At 35.3% G+C, this 21,001-nt stretch overlaps 2 protein-coding genes and 1 pseudogene across 3 annotated transcripts; 1 reads left to right on the top strand and 2 right to left on the bottom strand.

The window, feature by feature from the left end:
- Positions 1-69: 69 nt before the first annotated feature.
- LOC145909098 (N-alpha-acetyltransferase 38-B, NatC auxiliary subunit-like) lies at positions 70-1,359 on the top strand. The gene is made up of 2 exons (XM_082996418.1): positions 70-933; positions 1,168-1,359. Exon 1 carries the CDS (start codon positions 602-604, stop codon positions 863-865), a length of 264 nt encoding a protein of 87 aa, XP_082852544.1. The 5' UTR covers positions 70-601; the 3' UTR covers positions 866-933; positions 1,168-1,359.
- Positions 1,360-1,587: 228 nt separating this feature from the next.
- Positions 1,588-4,717, bottom strand: LOC145908829 (tetraspanin-31-like; annotated as a pseudogene). The gene is made up of 7 exons (XR_014403038.1): positions 4,224-4,717; positions 4,041-4,119; positions 3,796-3,888; positions 3,246-3,403; positions 2,847-2,975; positions 2,550-2,702; positions 1,588-2,213 (listed from the first exon to the last, which is right to left on the bottom strand). The product of XR_014403038.1 is annotated as a tetraspanin-31-like (transcript).
- A 178-nt stretch (positions 4,718-4,895) lies between these two features.
- On the bottom strand, positions 4,896-7,763 carry LOC145909091 (tetraspanin-13-like). Its single transcript, XM_082996412.1, has 7 exons — positions 7,624-7,763; positions 7,464-7,542; positions 7,210-7,298; positions 6,923-7,003; positions 6,649-6,777; positions 6,360-6,512; positions 4,896-5,942 (listed from the first exon to the last, which is right to left on the bottom strand). The coding sequence occupies exons 1-7, from the start codon at positions 7,681-7,683 to the stop codon at positions 5,868-5,870; spliced, it is 666 nt and encodes a 221-aa protein (XP_082852538.1). The 5' UTR covers positions 7,684-7,763; the 3' UTR covers positions 4,896-5,867.
- Between the last annotated feature and the right edge of the window lie 13,238 nt (positions 7,764-21,001).

Genomic DNA, 21,001 nt, shown 5'->3' with positions numbered 1-21,001 from the left:
TTAGGCTCTGCTAATTTTCATGCTTGGGTAATTATTTGTTAGAGTGATTTTTGTGGAAAATGACAGGGACTTTTATTTTTTAAGTGATTTACTGTATAAATTGTCGTTAATGTGTTGCCTGTGTTAATGCAAAACATTATGCTGACTTTGATAATGTATTTTAGTGCATAATAAAGTAATTTCATAACAAAGGAAAAAGCTATTTCATGTTTTTGAAATTATAAACTTTTTGTCAGTTTTATAATATATAACCTAGTCATTAATAATTCAACAAAGTTAAGTTGCTTTATATAAAAAGAAAATTATCATAATACAGCTGCCGACAGTGTGCACTGTTTTGACCTTCCTGTCCTCACCCATGTGTAGCTTGGCACTACTTACAATTGGCCAACCTTCTGGCAAGGCATGAAAGGTCAGAAAAGTGTGCACTGTTGAAAGCTCAATTGTTTTGCATATTTAAACAACGTTTGTTGATCAAAGATCAATTTTAAGTAAGTGGTATTTGACTTTCATGATGGCATAGCAATGGTATTGTAATTCTTCAAGAATTGTGTGTCAAAACCAAGAAAACATATTTGTGTTTGTCATATATCCCGACACCATGGCGAATGATCCAGGGGTTGAAAACCCTGATCCTAGAAAAACTTTGGGCAAATGGCTCAGCCGAAGTATGCGCATCAAAATGACTGATGGAAGGACGTTGGTTGGACAATTTCTGTGCACTGACCAAGCGCAAAATGTAATACTCGGTTCAGCGCAGGAATATTTAAACTATTCTGAGGATTTGAAAGATGATCCACGCATGCTGGGACTTGCAATGGTGCCAGGAAAGTATATTGTTTCAATGCAAGTTGACATGGACTAATTTCTTTGCTGTTATTCCACAATCATAGCATGTGTCACTTTGTGTTATGTTGAGTATTTAAAATTCTTGTATCTTATTCTGTGGCTGGAAGTAAGGAGTCAAACTAGTGGGTTTGCTATCTGTTCAAACAATGGTATCATGTATACCAACAGAGTTGCAAATATTTTGGGATTTTATAGCAAGTTGCTTTATTCAGTTTTGTGTGTTTTCTAAAATACACCACAATGAGCTGTAAAGCAGAAATTTCATTAAATATGTTTTATCAGTGATTCTCAATCACCACTGTTGGGGACTACACACAGTTTTCTTATTCTTGTGGCTCTCATTAACCTGTAAAAATTGTCCATAACAACCAAAACAGCATTCAAACACTCTCTTTCATTTTTTTATTCTCTAAGTATAACTTTGGAAATTGGCATTTGGCTTTGTAATTACCATGTTTTTGTAATTACCATGTTTTTGTATGTTTCCTTACAAACTTTAGTTTTCGCATTTTGCTCAAATTAAATCATAACAGGTTGAGTACCATTGGGTTGTGTTTTTGCATAGGCTTGTTCTGTTAAATATGGTATATACTCTGTTGCACACCGAAATTCTTCTCACCTTATATTATAAATAGTGCACAGATGTTTACACGTAAGCACATTTAAACAAACCAGGAACTTTTTTGGACAGTACACGATCAAAGCCACAGCTAACACATTTACGAAGTAATGTCACATTTTAACATTGCGATAATTCACTCACTACCTGATATTGAGAAATATAATTTAAAAGGATATAATTTAAAATTATATGCAAATAACCAATTGCTTGATTTACACTTGTACACACCACACCAGGGAAGAATACACAAAAGCAACAGAAAAAATTACTTGTTTTGGAAATGTAAAAGGTCATCAATTAGTAGTAACAGACTTGTCAACTTAACACAATCTGCAATAAACTGATACACGAAGCCCGAAATTTCCCTACACATGGGCTGGACTTGTAGGTACACTAACACTATTTAATAGTACATGACATGGAGTAAAAAAGTATGATAACACTTGGAAAAACAGAGTTGTAAATTGGAACAAAGATGACAAGGAAGTGTAAGCGTATAAAAAAGTGCAAAAACTTTTCAAAATACACCCAGCACCTTTAGGTAATTTTTTATACTGCACTGTAATAACACCTTTACTATAATATAGGCAAGCATCTATACTGCATACAGATCATTTTATAAGAGCAGTTTTGTGTATTCATCAGGAGTAGCATGGTTTCAGAACAAAATACCAAAGGTGGCTGGGACTTGTTTGGGATACTTCTGATTTTTAAATCTTACAGCCAACCAAACTCCAAAAATCTAAAATTATCTTGCATTACTTGAAATAAGTAAACATACATCACATCACATTGTGAGATTGTAGCATGTTTGAGTTTCTGTAATCTATATTCACCATTACACATATTAAGCCTTAAGTGAGGCTTAGTCTAAACTTTTTGGTTGCAAATAATTTGCAAAACATACTGAACAAAGAAGTTTACTGGAAATCACAGGGGGTTTAATGATAATTTCAGTCAGTCAGTGTATGCATTTTATTTATTTAGTTAAACTCTTCATGACAGTATGCCTAATGGCCAGCCAAATATAGCATGTGCAACTTTGGTGGAGCTTAAATGAAATAAAATGCCACCATACCTCTATAAAGCTGAAGGCGAGTCCAACTGCTCCACAATTCTCTAATGCGTGGATGATTTGGACGGTAATTGCCTCTTTGCATGTTCTGCAGGTGACTTGTTAATCTGTTGTCATGGCAGTGGTAGATGGCATTGGAGGTATACAGATGTTATTCTAAAAACATTTTGCAACTTTATACAGTAAATGATGGGATACAAAATAAGTACAGGTGGCAAGTCAGCAATAGCCACAAATTAATTGTACATTATAGGCAATTCTATTTCACACAAACACATATTGAACAAACTTTTCCCCTACATGAATGCATTCAATGGTATTGGCAGAATCCCAACCACAACATTTGAAATACAGCTGTGCATCATTGATCGTTTTGTTGGTTAGCTGATTTGTTGAATCCCCAGTCCAAACTTTCTCAAGGGCCGACTCCTAACAATCAATCACAAAAAATTAAAAATACAAGATTACAATGCAAAAATTATCCAAGATTTCATTTACACAAAATGCCTTAATTACAACATGGATTTAAAGCTTAATTATGACAATTAATTTTATTTCAAAGCAATTATTCAGTCTGAAATAAATGCCTGCTGACTCGGAGAAAAGGTTTTTGTTACCAAACACATTAACTTCAAAGTTGCTTTGGGTGATACATTTTGACCAAATGCAAGTATAACACATTACAACTGATTCACTCACCACTTGATTTTCTGTCACTGCCAATAATGCTATAGACACTGAAAACTGGACGATAAACAACAAGAACAGTACAACAAATATACTGCAAACAAAACTGTTAAGGACAAAAAACTTCAAAACCATCATAACATTTTGGTTAAAACTAATTTTATTTATTACTGGACGTAACTCATGGTGAATAATGAGCAAAAAACTGGATCAATTTGAAACCAACGGCCCCTGGCAGGCTGTCGATCCCACACCAAATCAATATAATTATATATTAAATAACACCAAACGATCCGTCGACAGCTCAGATGCATTATTGCTGAGAAAAATATATTTCGCCTAAAAAGGCATTATCGGTTTCTCCAACTGCCCAAAAAGAAAAACAGAAAAAAAAGGTTTTGTGTTAGGCATTTAACTTCAAAACAAACAGTAAAGCCCATGTACTTGGCAAGAAATGTATTTTTTAAACAGTTCGATTGCAACACATTTCCAATGTGAATTGGCTTTGGTTTTAAATCAAAACATCTGAAAAATTAATTTCCAGGCAATTTGAAAAGGATACCAACATTAGATAGAATCGCTGAGGTTTCAAGACCACTGCCAGCCAGCCCAATAAATGCGATCAATAACAGAAACGACCCAGAGGCTATAATTCCTGTCAAAAAAAACAAACATTTACAATTAGTTTGTTGTAACATAATCTTTTTTAAGCAAGAAGCTTATCTGTTGATCAATTGAGTTTCTTAAACAGCGTTTGGTAAATTGAAGATTTAAACATCAATATATCAGTTTACAGTCACAAAGTACCTCCAGCAATTTCAAATGAGCTGATTACAGATGCTGCCTTGGCAAAAGCTCCTATTCCAATAAGGATGCACGCCATGGGCTGTAAAAGGCTACTTTATTGGTAAGTTGTTGACATTATTTTACAGAAAAATATCTGATAACGCGACTGTTTGCATTCAGTGTTTATTTGAAGATTATACTCACCAAAAATATGATGTTTAACAAAATCAAACAAAGTCTGGAGTAGTTACATGGCCTTGTTGCTGATGGGGGTAAAAAAACTAAATGAATAAGATTGGGTAATTTGCCCTGTCGAGGCATCAGAATGACCTTTGGCAAAACGCTTGCTGCCAACCTTCCACGTACTCACTAACCTCAGGTTAAAGTCCCAGACGGTTAATCTGTTGGACACAAGCTCCTTGATTTGCGAAATTAATTGAATTCGTCCTTCGAATGCATTTTGTTCCATGCACAATAAACGGATTGATTTACATTTCGTAAATCAAGAAGCATTGGCGTGGTTCAGATGACAATAATGCGTTATGAAATCAACGCGTTCTTTCTAATGCTGATATTTGATGTTTGCTCCAGTATTAGACAACTACGTCCGCAATAAAATTACCTCGGGATTACGTGGCACGTTTGTAGTAAATTGTGGTTGCAAGAGCTTTCTTGCATGTTTTTTATTTCGTCCAGCAACAACTCGTCCCTTGCCAAGGCAGAGTAGGTTGAACTATGCTGTTTAAACAAGAGCTTTAACAAACATAGCATACGCCATGGCACAAAGTCCACGTCCGTCCGTCTTGGCTGGCACTATTGAAGACTCTGTTGTAACTAGCAAATATTCTTATTTCATGTCACAAATAAGCTGACACATCACATTCATCCACATTTAATTGGAGGCACGTTTAAACGAACTAGACGTATATTCGGAAAGTAAAAGATTACAGCCACTATGTTATCTACAAACAGATTTCACTGTTTTAACATTGCATGCAGTTGAGTGGTTACTACCTGATGCTGTTATGTATCAGAAAAGGCAAGTGAACTACGGCCGTTGAAACTGCGCCATAACTTTAATTTCAGATGCATTGAATTGTTTATATATATTGGATGCAAGGATGTACCAACATCTAAAATTGTACAAACGCAAATGGACATAAAATAAAGCTTATGACACTCATAAACACCGCATCTGGAAAGCACATCAACAATAAAACCTACACTAACATATTTACATGCATCACAGAATGGTGCAACATATTTCAATGAAAAGTCTGTCAAAAAGTAAGGCAAAATTTCACACAATGCACAAAACTGAGCAACTAACAAAAGCTTTTGTAATTATTGCCATAAGTTTCATCTTGCTAAAAAGTACAATTGTAAGAATATTCACCGTTTTCTTTGGATAATGTAATTCAACTGACACAAAAAACACATTTTTTAAACATTGTGCCAATGTTGGCAAGCAAACAAAGTAACAATATATAAAACTGCATGAAGTAACTACTGATGACGAAAATGCCTGGAAAACCACAGCGCTGGTTGGAGTTTAAATTTAATAAAGTTACACTAGACGGGTTTACATAGCCTAGGTATACTTGTTGTAAATCTAAAAGAAAAAAATGCTTTCAGAATGCCTTCACAATAAAAGGACACTTAGCACCTTAAGGTTATTATTTATATACTGCATTATAATGTCTTCACAATAACATAAACTTGTGCAGAAAGCCGATTAGGCAACAATTATATTGCATACAGATCTGTACACGGAAGCAGTTTTGTGTTTACATTTTCACATGGTGGAATATAGAATGTTTTCAGCTTCTTTAACCACTGCAGATAAAATCACAGAAACTGACTGGGATTTGCTTTGGGATCTTTCTGGTTTCGAAATCTTACAGCCAACCAAACTCCAAGCATCTAAAATTAACAGTAAATCAATATCTATCAACTTGAATAACAAACTGTTCACTTCAAATTGAAGAAAATAAAGTTCACCAGAAAAAATTTAAAACACTTTTTCACAATATAGTGTATATTGTCATCTTACAATATTGGGCCACCCAACAAAATACACTGGAGCATACAGCAGCCACTTGGTACGCTTAATAGAAGTGAAACAAAATGCAAGGTCTACATTTTCATTGTAGTTGTGGAAATGCATCGTACAGGGAAGTGCATAGCATATTTACTGGAAATGACACAATGGGTTGGCCAAGTTGCCCTTCTTTCTTCTACTGTTTACAATACTTTTTTCTTCACAACTGCACAAATGATGGCCAGCAAAAGAAAACTCATATAGTTTTAGAAATAAATGAAACAACAGATGGAACAAACCTCAGTAAAGCTGAAGAAAAGACCAACTCCCCCACTTGCCTCCAATGCATGACTGATTTGGGTTGGAATTGCATCTTTGCATGTTCTGCAGGTGACTTGTTTATCTGTTGTCATGGCAGTGGTAGATGGCATTGGAGGTATACAGATGTTATTCTGAAAAACATTCACCACCTTATACAGTGAAATGGGACAAAAAAGTACATTAGGACAAAAAAACATTACCAAACTTTTGTACACTTCAAGCAACTCTATACAAACATAGCTGTTATTGACCAATATTATCTCTTACATTAATACATTCTGTAGTGTTGGCAGAATCCCAACCACAACATTTGAAATACAGCTGTGCATCATTGATCGTTTTGTTGGTTAGCTGATTTGTTGAATCCCCAGTCCAAACTTTCTCAAGGGCCGACTCCTAACAATCAATCACAAAAAATTAAAAATACAAGATTACAATGCAAAAATTATCCAAGATTTTAATAATTACACAAAATTCCTTAATTACAACATGGATTTAAAGCTTAATTATAAGTATAACACAATATAACTTATTCACTCACCACTTGATTTTCTGTCACTGCCAAACATGCTATAGACACTGAAAACTGGATGATAAACAACAAGAACAGTACAACAATATACTGTAAACGAAACTGTTAAGGAAACAAGTTTCAAAACTTTTGGAAAGTATTACTCCCATATAACATAATCAAAAATAAATTGATATTAAAGATTTGCGACAGTTTGTAAATTAATTTGAGCAACACAGAATATTTAGGTAACAACTAAAGAGACAGTAAGCTGTAAGGTTTTTTAATGCTGTAAATTAATTATTAAACAAGGATACAAAGAAAAGTAAGACTTGATGATGCTTTACTCCCGCCACTAGACCAAGAAATGCGATCAACAACAAAAATAATCCTGACGCAATAATTCCTGTTAAAAATACAATGCCATTGGCAAATTACATTGTTTTGTTTGCCAGAGATAATCACTGGTTAAAAGTTAATTTTAAACGATCAATTAAGTTTGTGATTTTAGCAAGTTTAGTGAATTGACGGTAAAAACTGACCGATATATCGGGTTAAAGCTATAAAATACCTCCAGCAATTTCAAATGAGCTTATTACAGATGCTGCCTTGGCATAAGAACCCATCCCAATAAGAACACATGCAACAAGCTGAAAATATTACAGAAAATTGAGATGCTGACAAACACATTGCAGTAACCAAATAAAACATCATAATAAAACCACACTTACCAGAAAAAGGATGTTTAACAGAGCCAGAGAGTTTTTGGAGCAGTTAAATCCACCACACATATTTGTTGATTGGTCAGTACAACGTACGAATAGAAAACACGCAACTGTTTACGCTAAGTCAGCTAATTAATAATCGACCTATAATTGTTGATAAATAACAAGTGGAATAAAGTTATGACAAGTTTACAATGTTATTGTCCATAAAGCCTACTAATAAGCTATTTGCCTTGAAATAAACATCATTTCATTTATTGTACATCTCTGAAAAAAGTAAATACACGTAGACTGTTTGTGAGGTCACAATCTTCTTGCTGGCACGTGACTCGACAGTTGATTAATGAAGCGTTGAATTAGAGACCATTGAGTAGTCTCTAGTTAAATCCAGAAGAAAAGTGTTCTACTTATATTGTCGTATTGCATGTCGCAAATTCTTGCCGTAAAAAATGCAGTAATTTTAATTACTGTACCCATTTGTGTTCTTATATTTTTTGTCGGATTTTAAACGACCTCCTAAAAATAATGTCTACTGACGTCATAAATCGACGTGTTTAGTCATGCGTGGAAACTCGTCCTTTTCTTGAAACTTGCGAAATCGGTCGGATGCAAGTTTTATCTCTTCGAATCCTGTTTGAGACACAGGTAAACACTTTTGTTTTATTATTACTATTATTGTTGTTTGACATTGTCCAAAAATGTAACAATGTACGGCGCTTACTGCAACACTTTCCAACGTCGCAACAGTCCAATACCCTGTTTGCGGCTCTAGGTGGGACGGAATAGCATAGTTTTTAGCTGTGAGAAGTTATAATCTATCTATTTTATATGTACAAATTATAATTACGTGTTGTGCTTTCGGCAGTTGTTCATTTGAAGAGAAGGCGACATGTTGTTTTACGTTAGGGTTGTTATTTCAATGCAATCTTTAGGGTTTTTGTTCTGTATTGAACCTGTAATAAATGTGACATTGTATCTCTCAAATGCACTATCCATATGTTAAAAGAAAAATATATTTTATGTTTTAAAATATGTTACGTAATTTAACGCAACATATTGGAGTTAAAGGCCAACACCAAATCGTTTAAGGACCTATATGGGTATTAGATAGGAGAAATCCTGTGTTCAAGGCCCTCAGCTGTAATGCATCTAGCGACTGTTCCGCTTGTTTCCCAATGACCGTTGATGGGTCTTGTGACTTACATAGGGACCTGGAATTCTACAAAGTTGAAAAAAAAAAATTGCTCCTGGATGAGACTGTACAGAGCAAGGACTTTTTGGGCCTCCTGGAAGATCATATGACCAACAGGGGGGTATACCCAGCCCTTGGGGGAGGGCATTGACACTTTTTCAGCAACTAAATTTGATGCCATCGCATAGAGAAGAGTTGGAACTTACAAAAAAATGCAAATGTGTGGGTAGTTGAACGATTCATTTTTCTGCAAAATCCAGTTCCATTTTTGGTTGCTCTTTTAACCAAAATATTGAGTAACCAGGGGGGCAAATGGCCCTAGGGGGGTGGCTAAACCATTTTTTCGGAGACTAATTTTGATCAAAATTTGTAGATATGAAATGGATCTTTCATAAAATCACAAATGATTGGACACTTAAACGATTCATTTTGCCACAAACACAGCCTGATTTTTTTGCTCCATTTTCAACATAAATTTCAGCAGCACCCACCAGCAAGTTACTACCTAATTGGAATAGCTCAAAACTGCCCCAAACACCTTAAAATTCGCCATGACAACAGCACGCACATGTGCGCCCATTCAACCGTAAATTTAACTTAATTGCGTCACTGCTTTGCTTGGTGATGCATGACTTTGCATTGTGACACAGGTCTACACGGTGGGCATTTCCGAGCACCAAAACTAATTTTCATAGAAATACCAATATGCGTCCTTAAGTAGTGTGACTTCGGTTGCCTTGAAAAAAAACAAAAAATTAAGTATGTAGGAATAATGTTTCAGTTAACACGCATAACGGATAATTGATTTTTGCCAGTGCCCATAGGCTTTCAAAGATGTTTGTATATACACCTTGTGGTATGACATACTCCACTATGTGGTTCAGAGTCTCTTGAATATGGCCTTCGTAGGGTAAATTACATTTTTAAGAATATCTATTATTACATAGTAGCCCACAACTTGTCGACCAAATTTCGAGACGGACTTGTGGGTGAAAATGTTCACTTCGGTGAAGTTACTTCACTTGAGCCATGTTTTCGGTGCAGTGACTTCACTCTGTGCAGTGATCCCACTCGGTGCAGACACTTCACCGAAAACTGCTTGCCCCTATAATACATGCACGCCACCAGCTGACGTCACTTCACTGTACTCTGATTTGATTGCGTACTACTTGAACCCATATTGCTTATTTAATACAATTTCCCAAGAAGCTAACATAACAATATCAAATGCAAATCAAGTTTATTTAAATTGTTTGCAAGGAAAGCAACAGAAAGTTCTTTTTTGAGCGTTTGGAGCACAATTCACATGTGTCCATTTCTCGCAAAAATCACATGAAATCTATGAACACAAAAACAGCATGTGTTTTGAATTATAAAAACAGACAGTGCAAACATGTCAAAAACACATATTTGAGTAGCATTTATAATTTTCAAATGATTTTTTACCCAGGATATCTTTTTCCTACGATTGCCAGGTGGAACTGTGCTGTTACAGGAAACACAGAAGTTTGAAATTTCTTTAACATCTAAAACAGAATAAGAGATGTTGAAGAAAAAACTTTATGAGACATGTTTAACATACGTCACAGAAATCAGTGTTTATATGCACATTTTCCTCAAATAGAAAGTAATTTGTCAAATTTAATATTGTCATATGTTTTATACACAGCCATAAACAGTTTGGTTAACCAGAATTATTTAATAAAATATTTCCAGCATCTATCCGATACTGATTGCATGATCTAAAAATTTCAAAAAAGTGGTCACAAACTATTTCTCTGAAACATACTTTTGAAAGTCTTCAGTCTTCCTCTTGGTTGTCATGTTTACAGTATGACATGGGCCAACATGCCATATCACTGTTACACCCACAGAAGAAACAAAATGATCTGCAATTATGTGATAGTTGGATTCCGGAGTCTTCTGTGCTTACCTGCATGATACCAGTATAAACCTCCATTAAATCATTCACTATCTCACATTCAATCCAGAGCAATTTCTCTACCACTGGACTTATTTTAACTATGTGACATCGCACCTTTCATCTTGCACTGATCTGCTAGAGAGCTTTGCCCTTGCTTGCTCCATCAAATTCCTACTTGTAATACTATACTTAGGTTTGACCAAATCTTATTTTTGAAAGATCTCCGTCAGATGGTGCGTTTTTTCTTCAAGAATAGTTGTATATCATACATTGCCTTTCAAAGCAACTTAGCAGGTGAAAACTGTTAAAAAGCGTCATTTTTTTACACGGAAACTATACAAAATAGTCCATTGTAGTAGTTTAATTTTTTGTATGTTATCTTTTCTTTCCATATAGTTTTGATTCCTATTTGCTCCACTTAAAAAATAGAATTTTCTTGTAATAGCCGAAATTTGGTTTTAGTGTAACTCACTGATGACCAACTGCCCTTTGAAGGGTAAATGTGTACCCAAGCCTTGGCATGTTGATGTTTCTAGGCTCAAGGTTTAGATACGTTTTATAAAAAGTAGTATTTTGGATGTCTTTCCCACCAAACAACCACTGCTGTGGAATCCAGTGAGGTTGGGCATTGGAACACAGCTTCCTTGGAGTCACCAACGACTTGTCAATCGTTACCACTTGTCCTGGACCCAAGCCTTTGCATGTTGATGTTTCTAGGCTCGAGGCTGTGGTAGTCTTGGTTAATGCATTTTTTTTCAAAAAAAGTACTCCGTTTCCATGTCTATTCCTCCAAACACCCACAGCTGTGGAATCTTAAATTTGGGCATTTTAACACAGCTTCCTTCGAGACACCAACGCCTCGTCGTTCGCTACCACATGTACTGGACCTCCAATGATAGTTGGATTCCAGAGTCTTCTATGGTTACCTGCATGATACCAGTATAAACCTCCATTAAATAGTACACTATCACACATTCAATCCAGAGCAATTTCTCGACCACTGGACTTATTTTAACTATGTGACATCACACCTTTCATCTTGCACTGATCTGCTAGAGAGCTTTGCCCTTGCTTGCTCCATCAAATTCCTACTTGTAATATTATACTTAGGTTTGACCAAATCTTATTTTTGAAAGATCTCTGCCAGATGGAGCATTTTTTCTTCAAGAATATTTGTATATCAAACATACATTGCCATTTGTATATCATAAATACGTGGGCAAGCAAGTCTTTTAGCTGTTCTTAATAAATCTCAGTGGGTCTCCATTAAAGAATTGTTGTATATCAAACATTGCCAGATTATGTAGAAAATGATAAATAAACTTGTTGGATCACAATTAACAAACTTTCAAAACAACTTGGCAGGTGAAAACTGTTAAAAGGGTGATTTTTTTATACAGAAACTGTTTTCTATCTACCAAATATCCCCCATCAAGCTTTATGACTTTTGTGTTTGATATTTGCACATTGGGAACAAAGTAACCACATGATTTCAGTACTCACACCCTCAATTGCATAGATCTTCCCTCCTATTTCTACACATTGTAAAAGTATGCAGGAATTCATTATGAAATGTTGTTCTTGAAAGATTTGGGTTGTAGAAGCATTTGACTTTTCAGGTCCAAATTTTGTCAAAATAGTCCATTGTAGTAGTTTAATTTTTTGTACGTTATCTTTTCTTTCCATATAGTTTTGATTCCTATTTGCTCCACTTAAAAAATAGAATTTTTTTGTAATAGCCAAAATTTGGTTTTAGTGTACCTCACTGATGACCAACTGCCCTTTGAAGGGTAAATGTGCACCCAAACCTTTGCGTGTTGATGTTTCTAGGCTCGAGGTTTAGATAAGTTTTATAAAAAGTAGTATTTTGGGTGTCTTTCCCACCAAACAACCACTGCTGTGGAATCAACGGAGGTTGGCCATTTGAACAAAGCTTCCTCAGAGTCATCAACGACTTGTCAATCGTTACCACTTGTCCTGGACCCAAGCCTTTGCATATTGATGTTCCTAGGCTCGAGGCTGTGGTAGTCTTGGTTAATGCATTTTTTATAAAAAGTACTCCGTTTCCATGTCTATTCCTCCAAACACCCACAGCTGGGGAATCTCTAGTTTGGGCATTTTAACACAGCTTTATTTGAGCCACTAACAACTCGTCCATCGCTACCATATATCTGGATTCCAGAGTCTTCGTTGCATACCTGCATGATACCAGTATTCTTGACCACTAGAGTGATTTTAACCATGTGACCTCGCAACTTCCATCTTGCACTGATCTGCTAGAGAACTTTGCCCTTGCTTGCTCCCGCAAATTCCTACTTGTAATATTATACTTAGGTTTGACCAAATCTGATTTTTGAAAGATCTCCGTCAGATGAAGCGTTTTTTCTTCAAGAATAGTTGTATATCATACATTGCCTTTCAAAGCAACTTAGCAGGTGAAAACTGTTAAAAATGGTCAATTTTTTACACGGAAATTGTTTTCTATCTACCAAATATACGCCATCTAGCTTTACGACTTTTGTGTTTGATATTTGCACATTGGGAACAAAGTAACCACATGATTTCAGTACTCACACCCTCAATTGCATAGATCTTCCCTCTTATTTCTACACATTGTAATAGTATGCAGGAATTCATAATAAAATGTTGTTCTTGAAAGATTTTGGTTGTAGAAGCATTTGACTTTTCAGGTCCAAATTTTGTCAAAATAGTCCATTGTAGTAGTTTAATTTTTTGTACGTTATCTTTTCTTTCCATATAGTTTTGATTCCTATTTGCTCCACTTAAAAAATGGAATTTTTTTGTAATAGCCAAAATTTGGATTTAGTGTACCTCACTGATGACCAACTGCCCTTTGAAGGGTAAATGTGCACCCAAACCTTTGCGTGTTGATGTTTCTAGGCTCGAGGCTTAGATACGTTTTATAAAAAGTAGTATTTTGGGTGTCTATTCCACCAAACACCCACTGCTGTGGAATCAACTGAGGTTGGCCATTTGAACAAAGCTTCCTCAGAGTCATCAACGACTTGTCAATCGCTACCACTTGTCCTGGACCCAAGCCTTTGCATGTTGATGTTCCTAGGCTCGAGGCTGTGGTAGTCTTGTTTAATGCATTTTTTTTTCAAAAAAAGTACTTCGTTTCCATGTCTATTCCTCCAAACACCCACAGCTGCGGAATCTCAAGTTTGGGCATTTTAATACAGCTTCCTTCGAGACACCAACGCCACGTCGTTCGCTACCACATGTCCTGGACCTCCAATGATAGTTGGATTCCAGACTCTTCTGTGCATACCTGAATGACATCAGTATAAACCTCCATTAAATAGTTCACTATCTCACATTCAATCCAGAGCAATTTCTCGACCACTGACTGAAATTAACTATTTGACATCACACCTTCCATCTTAAACTGATCTGCTAGAGAACTTTGCCCTTGCTTGCTCAAGCAAATTCTACTGTAATATTATACTTGGGTTTGACCAAATCAATTTTTTTAAAGATATTTCGCAGATAGAACATCGTTTTCTTTTATAGAAACTGCTTTTTTGTCTGGCATCAAGCTTTACGACTTTTGTGTTTGATATTTGCACCCTGCGAGCAATGAAGTCGCTTGATTTTAGATCCAAACCTCCAATTGCATAGATCTTCGCTTCCATTTCTACATGTTGTCATAGTATGCAGGAATTCATAATAATTAAAATGTTGTTCTTGATAGGTTATCCCCGTTCCTAAAGATTTTGGTTTTTAGAACAACTTGACTTTTCAGGTCAAAACTCTGTCAAAACATTTCAATTTTTTTAGTTCTTTTTTTAAGTTATTCATTGCTTTAACTAGCTAATTTATATTTTTCCACAAAGTAAACTTTCCTCTTTTTTGGCTTTAACACACTGCAATAAACATTAATCTGTATCAACTATAAAATAATCCATTTTAGTTCATTGAGATTTTTCAAAGTTAAAGGTGGCCTGTAGTGGGTGTCAGAACACCCCCCCTCAGTATTGTGCTATATTGTTTTGAGGGATGTAAAACTGTGGTTAGATTTACGCAAACGCAGGAGCGAACACTTCGGGCCAGTGTTTGTCTCTGCAATTTTTCTGTTTACCAGTCGCGACCGCCGCTTTTGAGACAATTATTTGCTGTGCCGTTGGTACTTGCAACCCATTTTTGAAATAATTATTTCTGTTATGTTGTTTATTGTCACAGCATAAAGAAATCAACAGAAATTATGTGAAAAATGGCTTTAAACAACTATTTTAATTTTCGCCGATTCTTTCGCATATATTTGTCCACTACTGCAGAAACATCGATTTCTTTGTGTATATTAATAAGTGCAAAAACGTTCCTGCCCCATCGTACTTCACAGATATGTCTTTTATCTGCAAAGATTAGAAAATGATTGTTCAGCAGTAGCAGTTTTTACTGGAAGCGCCCAGAATATCTAAAAAGGTAAAAACGGTTTAATGCATTGCCTAACTAGATCATTATGTTACTGTAGTTACCCTTGACAATTTCGTGTTTAGAAACATCTGCGGATGGCAACTATCCAATGTTGTAAGGTTGATCAGCAATTGTTTGCTGTCCACCTTCTTTTGCAGTGTTCCACTTTGAGTGCCAGCATGCAGCTTCCACGAGAAACGTTTCACGGCTAATGTCTCCTGCGTACAAATCGGAAACCGAACGAAAGTTCTTAACATTAAATGTTGTTCTGTATAAAACATAGGACAAATTTGAATACATCATGATTTCTGAATTAAAAAAATTTCATAACTAACGCAGAAACATGGGGATTAGATTGTTGATACGAACAGTGATTTGAAACATTGGGCTAAAACTCGACTCAATTCAATCCTTGAGCGAATTTATGAATGGCTTGAAGGTGTTTTCATACATGTGTTTTTCTTCTTCGTCCAGGCGCCCTCTTTGTCAATATGTTTGCACAGGAATTCAGTGTTTCTCCGCAACAACTTTGGTTTTCTAGAAAATTTGATTGAAATCACCAATTTCAATTTTTTGCATTGATCTTTTTATACTGGATATTTCTTCACAAATAATATCCATGCTCTTTTTTTTGGAGACATTTGCTGACAACATGCAACAACTTAGTGGCCATTCCAAGTGAATGCATTGCCAACAGAAACCAAAATGAGGCGATCCTTTTACGATGTGCTTCTGCTTCTGACGAAACTGTTAAGTATAAAAAGGCCTCAACCTGGAGTAAAGCTTGCAAAAATGCACGGAAACAACTTTATAAATTTTTTACGATTGCCTTGTGTCGCTCTACCCATCTGGTTTAACACAACTTGGTCAGTTTAGCTGACTTCATACTTGGGTCATCAGCAAAATTGTCGGATCGCCGATTCCAAAACTAACTGACGTTTGGCAAAAAGCCTAAAAAAGTTGATGACGTCTGACATTATCTCTAATGCATGTGGCGTCCTGTACCTGAATGCATCAAAGCAAGATTAAGACAGTGAGAGGAGACCATTGTTAACAAAACAATGATACTACAGGAACAAGGAGATAAACTTATTTCATTTCCAATCAGACATTCTCCAGATAAGCCTCGCACATTGCGATTGGTATTTTGTCCTGAATCCAATTTCATGCAACGAAGACGGAAATAATCTGGTGCTAAGGGTTGTTTTTCGTATCCGCCAGATACCTATTTTAGCCTAAGCCAAACTCGATAATTGGCATGACCAAACACAGACACCCCCCTCATTTTTTTTTAGATCCGCCACTGGTTGCCTGGCTTGACTCGCAGTTTTTTCTGTACATTGATGGCTCTCATCCAATCCCACCGGCAATTTCTCTACAGACCAATTTTAACCATGTAACATCAGCCCTTTTCCTTTTGCACTGATCTGCTGAAGAGCTTTGCCCTCGCTTTAGCTGTTGTGGGTTTTCTTGATTTACTAGCTTTCTAAGAAGTTGAAGTTTTTATGCTAAATCATATTTGAATGTTGTGCATACTGGTAGCCAATGACTCAGCACTTTCATTTGTAATAGTGGGTTTCTGATCAGCTTTGTAATTAAGGATTGACTATAATTGAATGAAAATATGCTTTTTTCATAGAATAGCGCAAGGTAATATCCTAGTCATAGTAGTTCAAATGTATGGAACACTGCTCTGTTCATCGTCAGTGCTATAAGGTACTCCCTCAAGTTTTTTCACACCCTCCTGTGATAAGTTTTACACTTTTAACCAAAGTCTATCATGGCATATAAACAAAAGACTCCATAATAGTAGCAAAAGATTGACTGCATGATCTTTCGGTTATCATTTGAACATATGCATGTAGTTTGTATTCGAATTTTTTAACAGTTTTTCTGTAGTTTATAGCACAAACTTTTTGCCTGTTAGTGAACTTTACTTTGACATGGTCTTGCAGCTGCTGCATTGTTAACCGCTATATTTTAATGTTACGACCAGTTAACAAAACATAATTCCCAATAATAATATCCCATAAATTTGTTCTTTTGATGCAAAGCCACCTGGAAAGAAATTGGGTTGTATTTTCTGAAGGCAGAGAATTAGATCCGACCTTTAAAGGTTTTTCATTTTTATTGATAAATATCAACACTTTGCAAATACATCCGAACAATGACTAAGCATTTTTTTATTTGTAACAACTAGTTTGTGTTTCTGTAAATATTCTAACTGATATTTTTGTTTAGCTTGTGGCATTTTCTGCATCTGAATAATGAAGTTGGCAGGTGACCTTCGACAGAATAGTGTAAAATGAAAAAGAGAAATTAAAATATGGTTTATCTAAGAGTTGCCATTATTTCCTGAAAATAATCTAGTGCAAAAAAAATTGTTTAAATGTGGATTGTTAAAGTGTCATTGTGAAGTTGTTAACCAACTAATTGTGACATAACAATCATAAAATATAGAGCTAGTAGTTGTTAAATGTTGTGATGCAAAATATCTCCTGGTGCTTGTTATTGTTTCTTGCTCAAGAAAACACAAGTGGCTGAGGTTGTCTTGAAATGGTGCAAACTTCATGTCCACTTTTAATAACTTGGTCCTTTCGTCTAATTCAAGTAAAAAAAAGTTTGCCAATACCCTTATCTGTACAAGATTTTTGAATGAATTGCCCACCTGTTTTTTTTTTCATTTTTGGGGCAAGCATAATGTCATTTAGCTCAGCTAAATTGTGCTATTGTTATTGTAGGCGTTGACACTTTCACAGCAAAGGGTTGATATTGATAAGAACACCAAACTAATTTAATGGAGTTAAGAGAGTTTTCAGGAATCTGGTGGAAAAACACAACTGGTCCAAGATATTGAGAGGTTGTTCAGCTAATCATCAGCATTTCATGGCGGAGGTCGATTAGTATTGAATGTACAAAGCTTCAGGTACTTACTGGCTTCGTATATGCTGTATTGCACGTGTGCTTTTTTGTTTAACATCAACATTTTTTGGGTGTTTTTAGGGGAAACTCTATTAACTTATCCCAATAAGTTGGACATCTGCTTGAACCAACAGTACTTCTTCCTTTTGCTAGAAAACATGGCACCTTGTCATCATCAGGTACCTGTTAATATAAGTAACTTCATCAGTAGCTATAAATTGTTTTTACGACATGAAATCTACCAAACCAGCAACACTTCTTTCACGTGACACAAGTTAACCTTCAATTCAATTTTAAATGTTACTAGAACAACTTTGTGTCCACGCTTCTGGTTTTAGAAAACATGTTTCGCTTTTTATTAAAGCATCTTCAGTTCTTATCCAATTAAATGTAAATTTTCTATTTATCATCTATGCTAAGGGTATGGTAATAGCCAGTGTATCAATGTGATAAATTTAGTTTGTGGTGTTTATTTTGTTTGACGATAGAACTTACATGTTTAGTTGAAATAATAAAAATCCTTTCCTAGGAATTTCTGCATGAAGTAACCAACTAAGGCATCAGCAGCATCAAGAGAGATCCGTACAAAGTGTAAAAAGCAGAAGAAATGAAAAATATGGAGCTGCCAAAATGGCAATGGTTTAACTTGTTTCTATTTTTAAGGTGGCCCCTAAATTTATCACAAAAAAAATGCATCCTTATTTGTAGCCGAGAACTTTATTTAGGATAAGCAGTTTTAATACGTTGATAAAAAAGTGAATTTCTTTTCGTGTTTTACCCCCAGTGGTTCTCAAACTTTTCACACTTGTACACAGGTAAATTTTCTGTTAATGCCCAAGTCACTTTTTGAATGTAAATTGAAATGATTTACAGATTCCATAATTGTATAATCTATAATCAATAGATTTAAATGATTTACTGATTCCATAATTGTATAATCTATAATCAATAGATTTAAATGATTTACTGATTCCATAATTGTATAATCTATAATCAATAGATTTTTGATTCCTTAGAAAACATTAATTTTGGGGTAGCAATAGGAAGGTTGTTTTTCTTGATTTGTCACCAAACAATTCGACAACACACCAGATTTTCTGTTTCAACATGGAAACATTACAGGTTTTTGGTCTTTGGTGTACTTTTTGTTTCTTATGCTGCCAAGCCCACATTGACCAGACAGGAGGTAAAGAGTAGTTTGACTTTGAAAAGGAAAAAATCTTTGGCAAACTACTGTTCCTTTTTACTTTTAAGTATTCTATGTTGGATGGTCCTCTTATAAACTGTACAAAACCATATTATCATAGGAATCTTTTACTTCAAAAATATATATATATGTTTGGTTGCCCTGGCCATCTGTATCAGAGCAACCTCTTTTCTTTTTAAGTGGTATTTGCAAAAGCTCGAAAATGTTATCGTAGGGAAGCTGTTTTGTTGTTCAGTCGGAAACATATATTTTGCCCAACCAGGCATGGCAGTTTTGGAATGACTTCTATTCTTTTATTGAAGCTTAGAATATTGTTGCAAATAAAAATGGTTGTAGCAAGCAAGTTAACTTGTAGGTCAGTCGGAACCACATTTCTTGTATGTTTTTCTTCAATATGTCATTGAAACATAACACGTTCCATTACTTGGCATTTCAGACTGTTGTCTTCTCTTTGTAAATAGAACAACATAGGATTAATGTGTTTCAAGCATGAATGCTTTAGTTTGTTGCTCACTGTGTATAAGTTTGGTTGCTCTGGTGATCTTTGCCAGATGGAGCCTCTTTTCTTTTGTAGAATATCATACAGTGCTAGATTAGGTAGAAAATGATCAAGTTATCAGAAGTGGTTGTTTTGGTGCAAAATGCCGAGTTGATGAGTCTGAATAGGAAGGCCAAAGCTTATATGCGATTGATCATATTAAGTTAGTAAACGTTTCGAACTCTTACTGGGTTCATTATCAGAACTTTAAGTGCAACTGTTCAAGACTGGATAGACAACCAATATACTTGGGTGCAAAATACCTGGAGTTGACAAGTCTAAATAGGAAAGCTAAATTGCTATTGATCATATTAGGTTATTTTCTTAGTAGAGCGAACTAGTGTAAAAACAAAAACTATGCTTCACATGCAGAAGGCGACATTTCAAACAACACTGTGTTTATATTCAGTGCTAGATAAGACTTGCCATTTTCTTCTGCACAAAAAAACTATTCATTCTAGCTGTGACAAAATCAGTAATCCAGCTTCACAACTTTTCTGTTTGATATTTGTGTAGGAGAATTTTAACTTTTTTTGGTGTCCTTGCACCACAAGTGGACTCGACGTCCAAATATCCAATTGCATAGATCATCCCTCCAATTTCTACACTTTGTAATAGTATGAAGCAATTTTTGCTGATATTGTAGTATGGTCTACTGACCTTCAAAGTAGTGTCTTGTTGATTACAAGGCAAATACATGGTTGAATACAAGAAGATTTTTGTAAGAAACTATTTCTGGTTGTCTTAACTTCAGTTTCTTGTTTTGTTTACTGGTCGTTGGTAGAACATCCAACATTTGCTGTGGTCTCTTTAATCAAACCTTTTTATTCAACAACGCAAAACACTGTTGCTAAGATTGTAAAGGTCTGGAAATGCACAAGCACATGTGATCGTTCTATCTCAAAGAACCATAGTGATCTATTAGAATCAGGAAATAGGTTTGTCATTTGCTTAACCTCCAATGCAGTAAATTGAGTCATTTCTGCATAGTTTTGTCCTCGAAGTTTTCTGGTTTTAAATGCAACTTTCCCAAGATATTTGGTGGAATTTATTGTTCTACCCACACAAAAACTATCAATTATTTTTCTACTTTCGATGTTGGAGGTCTCAAGTTCGAATATTCGACCTTCGCTGCCCTGTTAAACTTTCAGTCCAGAAAAAATG

Source organism: Ascidia mentula, chromosome 7 (genome assembly GCF_947561715.1).
Source record: "Ascidia mentula chromosome 7, kaAscMent1.1, whole genome shotgun sequence".
NCBI lineage: Eukaryota > Metazoa > Chordata > Ascidiacea > Phlebobranchia > Ascidiidae > Ascidia > Ascidia mentula.
The sequence above is the reverse complement of the archived record's forward strand: the minus strand, read 5'-3'. Positions and strand labels throughout refer to the sequence as shown.

Coding starts and splice junctions, on each gene's coding strand:
- LOC145909098 (XM_082996418.1), top strand. CDS start 602: ATGGCGAATGATCCAGGGGTTGAAAACCCTGATCCTAGAAAAACTTTG.
- LOC145909091 (XM_082996412.1), bottom strand. CDS start 7,683: ATGTGTGGTGGATTTAACTGCTCCAAAAACTCTCTGGCTCTGTTAAAC. Junction 7,299..7,463: donor CTCATTTGAAATTGCTGGAG/GTATTTTATAGC, acceptor TATTTTTAACAG/GAATTATTGCGTCAGGATTA. Junction 5,943..6,359: donor TTTTCTTCAGCTTTACTGAG/GTTTGTTCCATC, acceptor TGTTAATTTTAG/ATGCTTGGAGTTTGGTTGGC.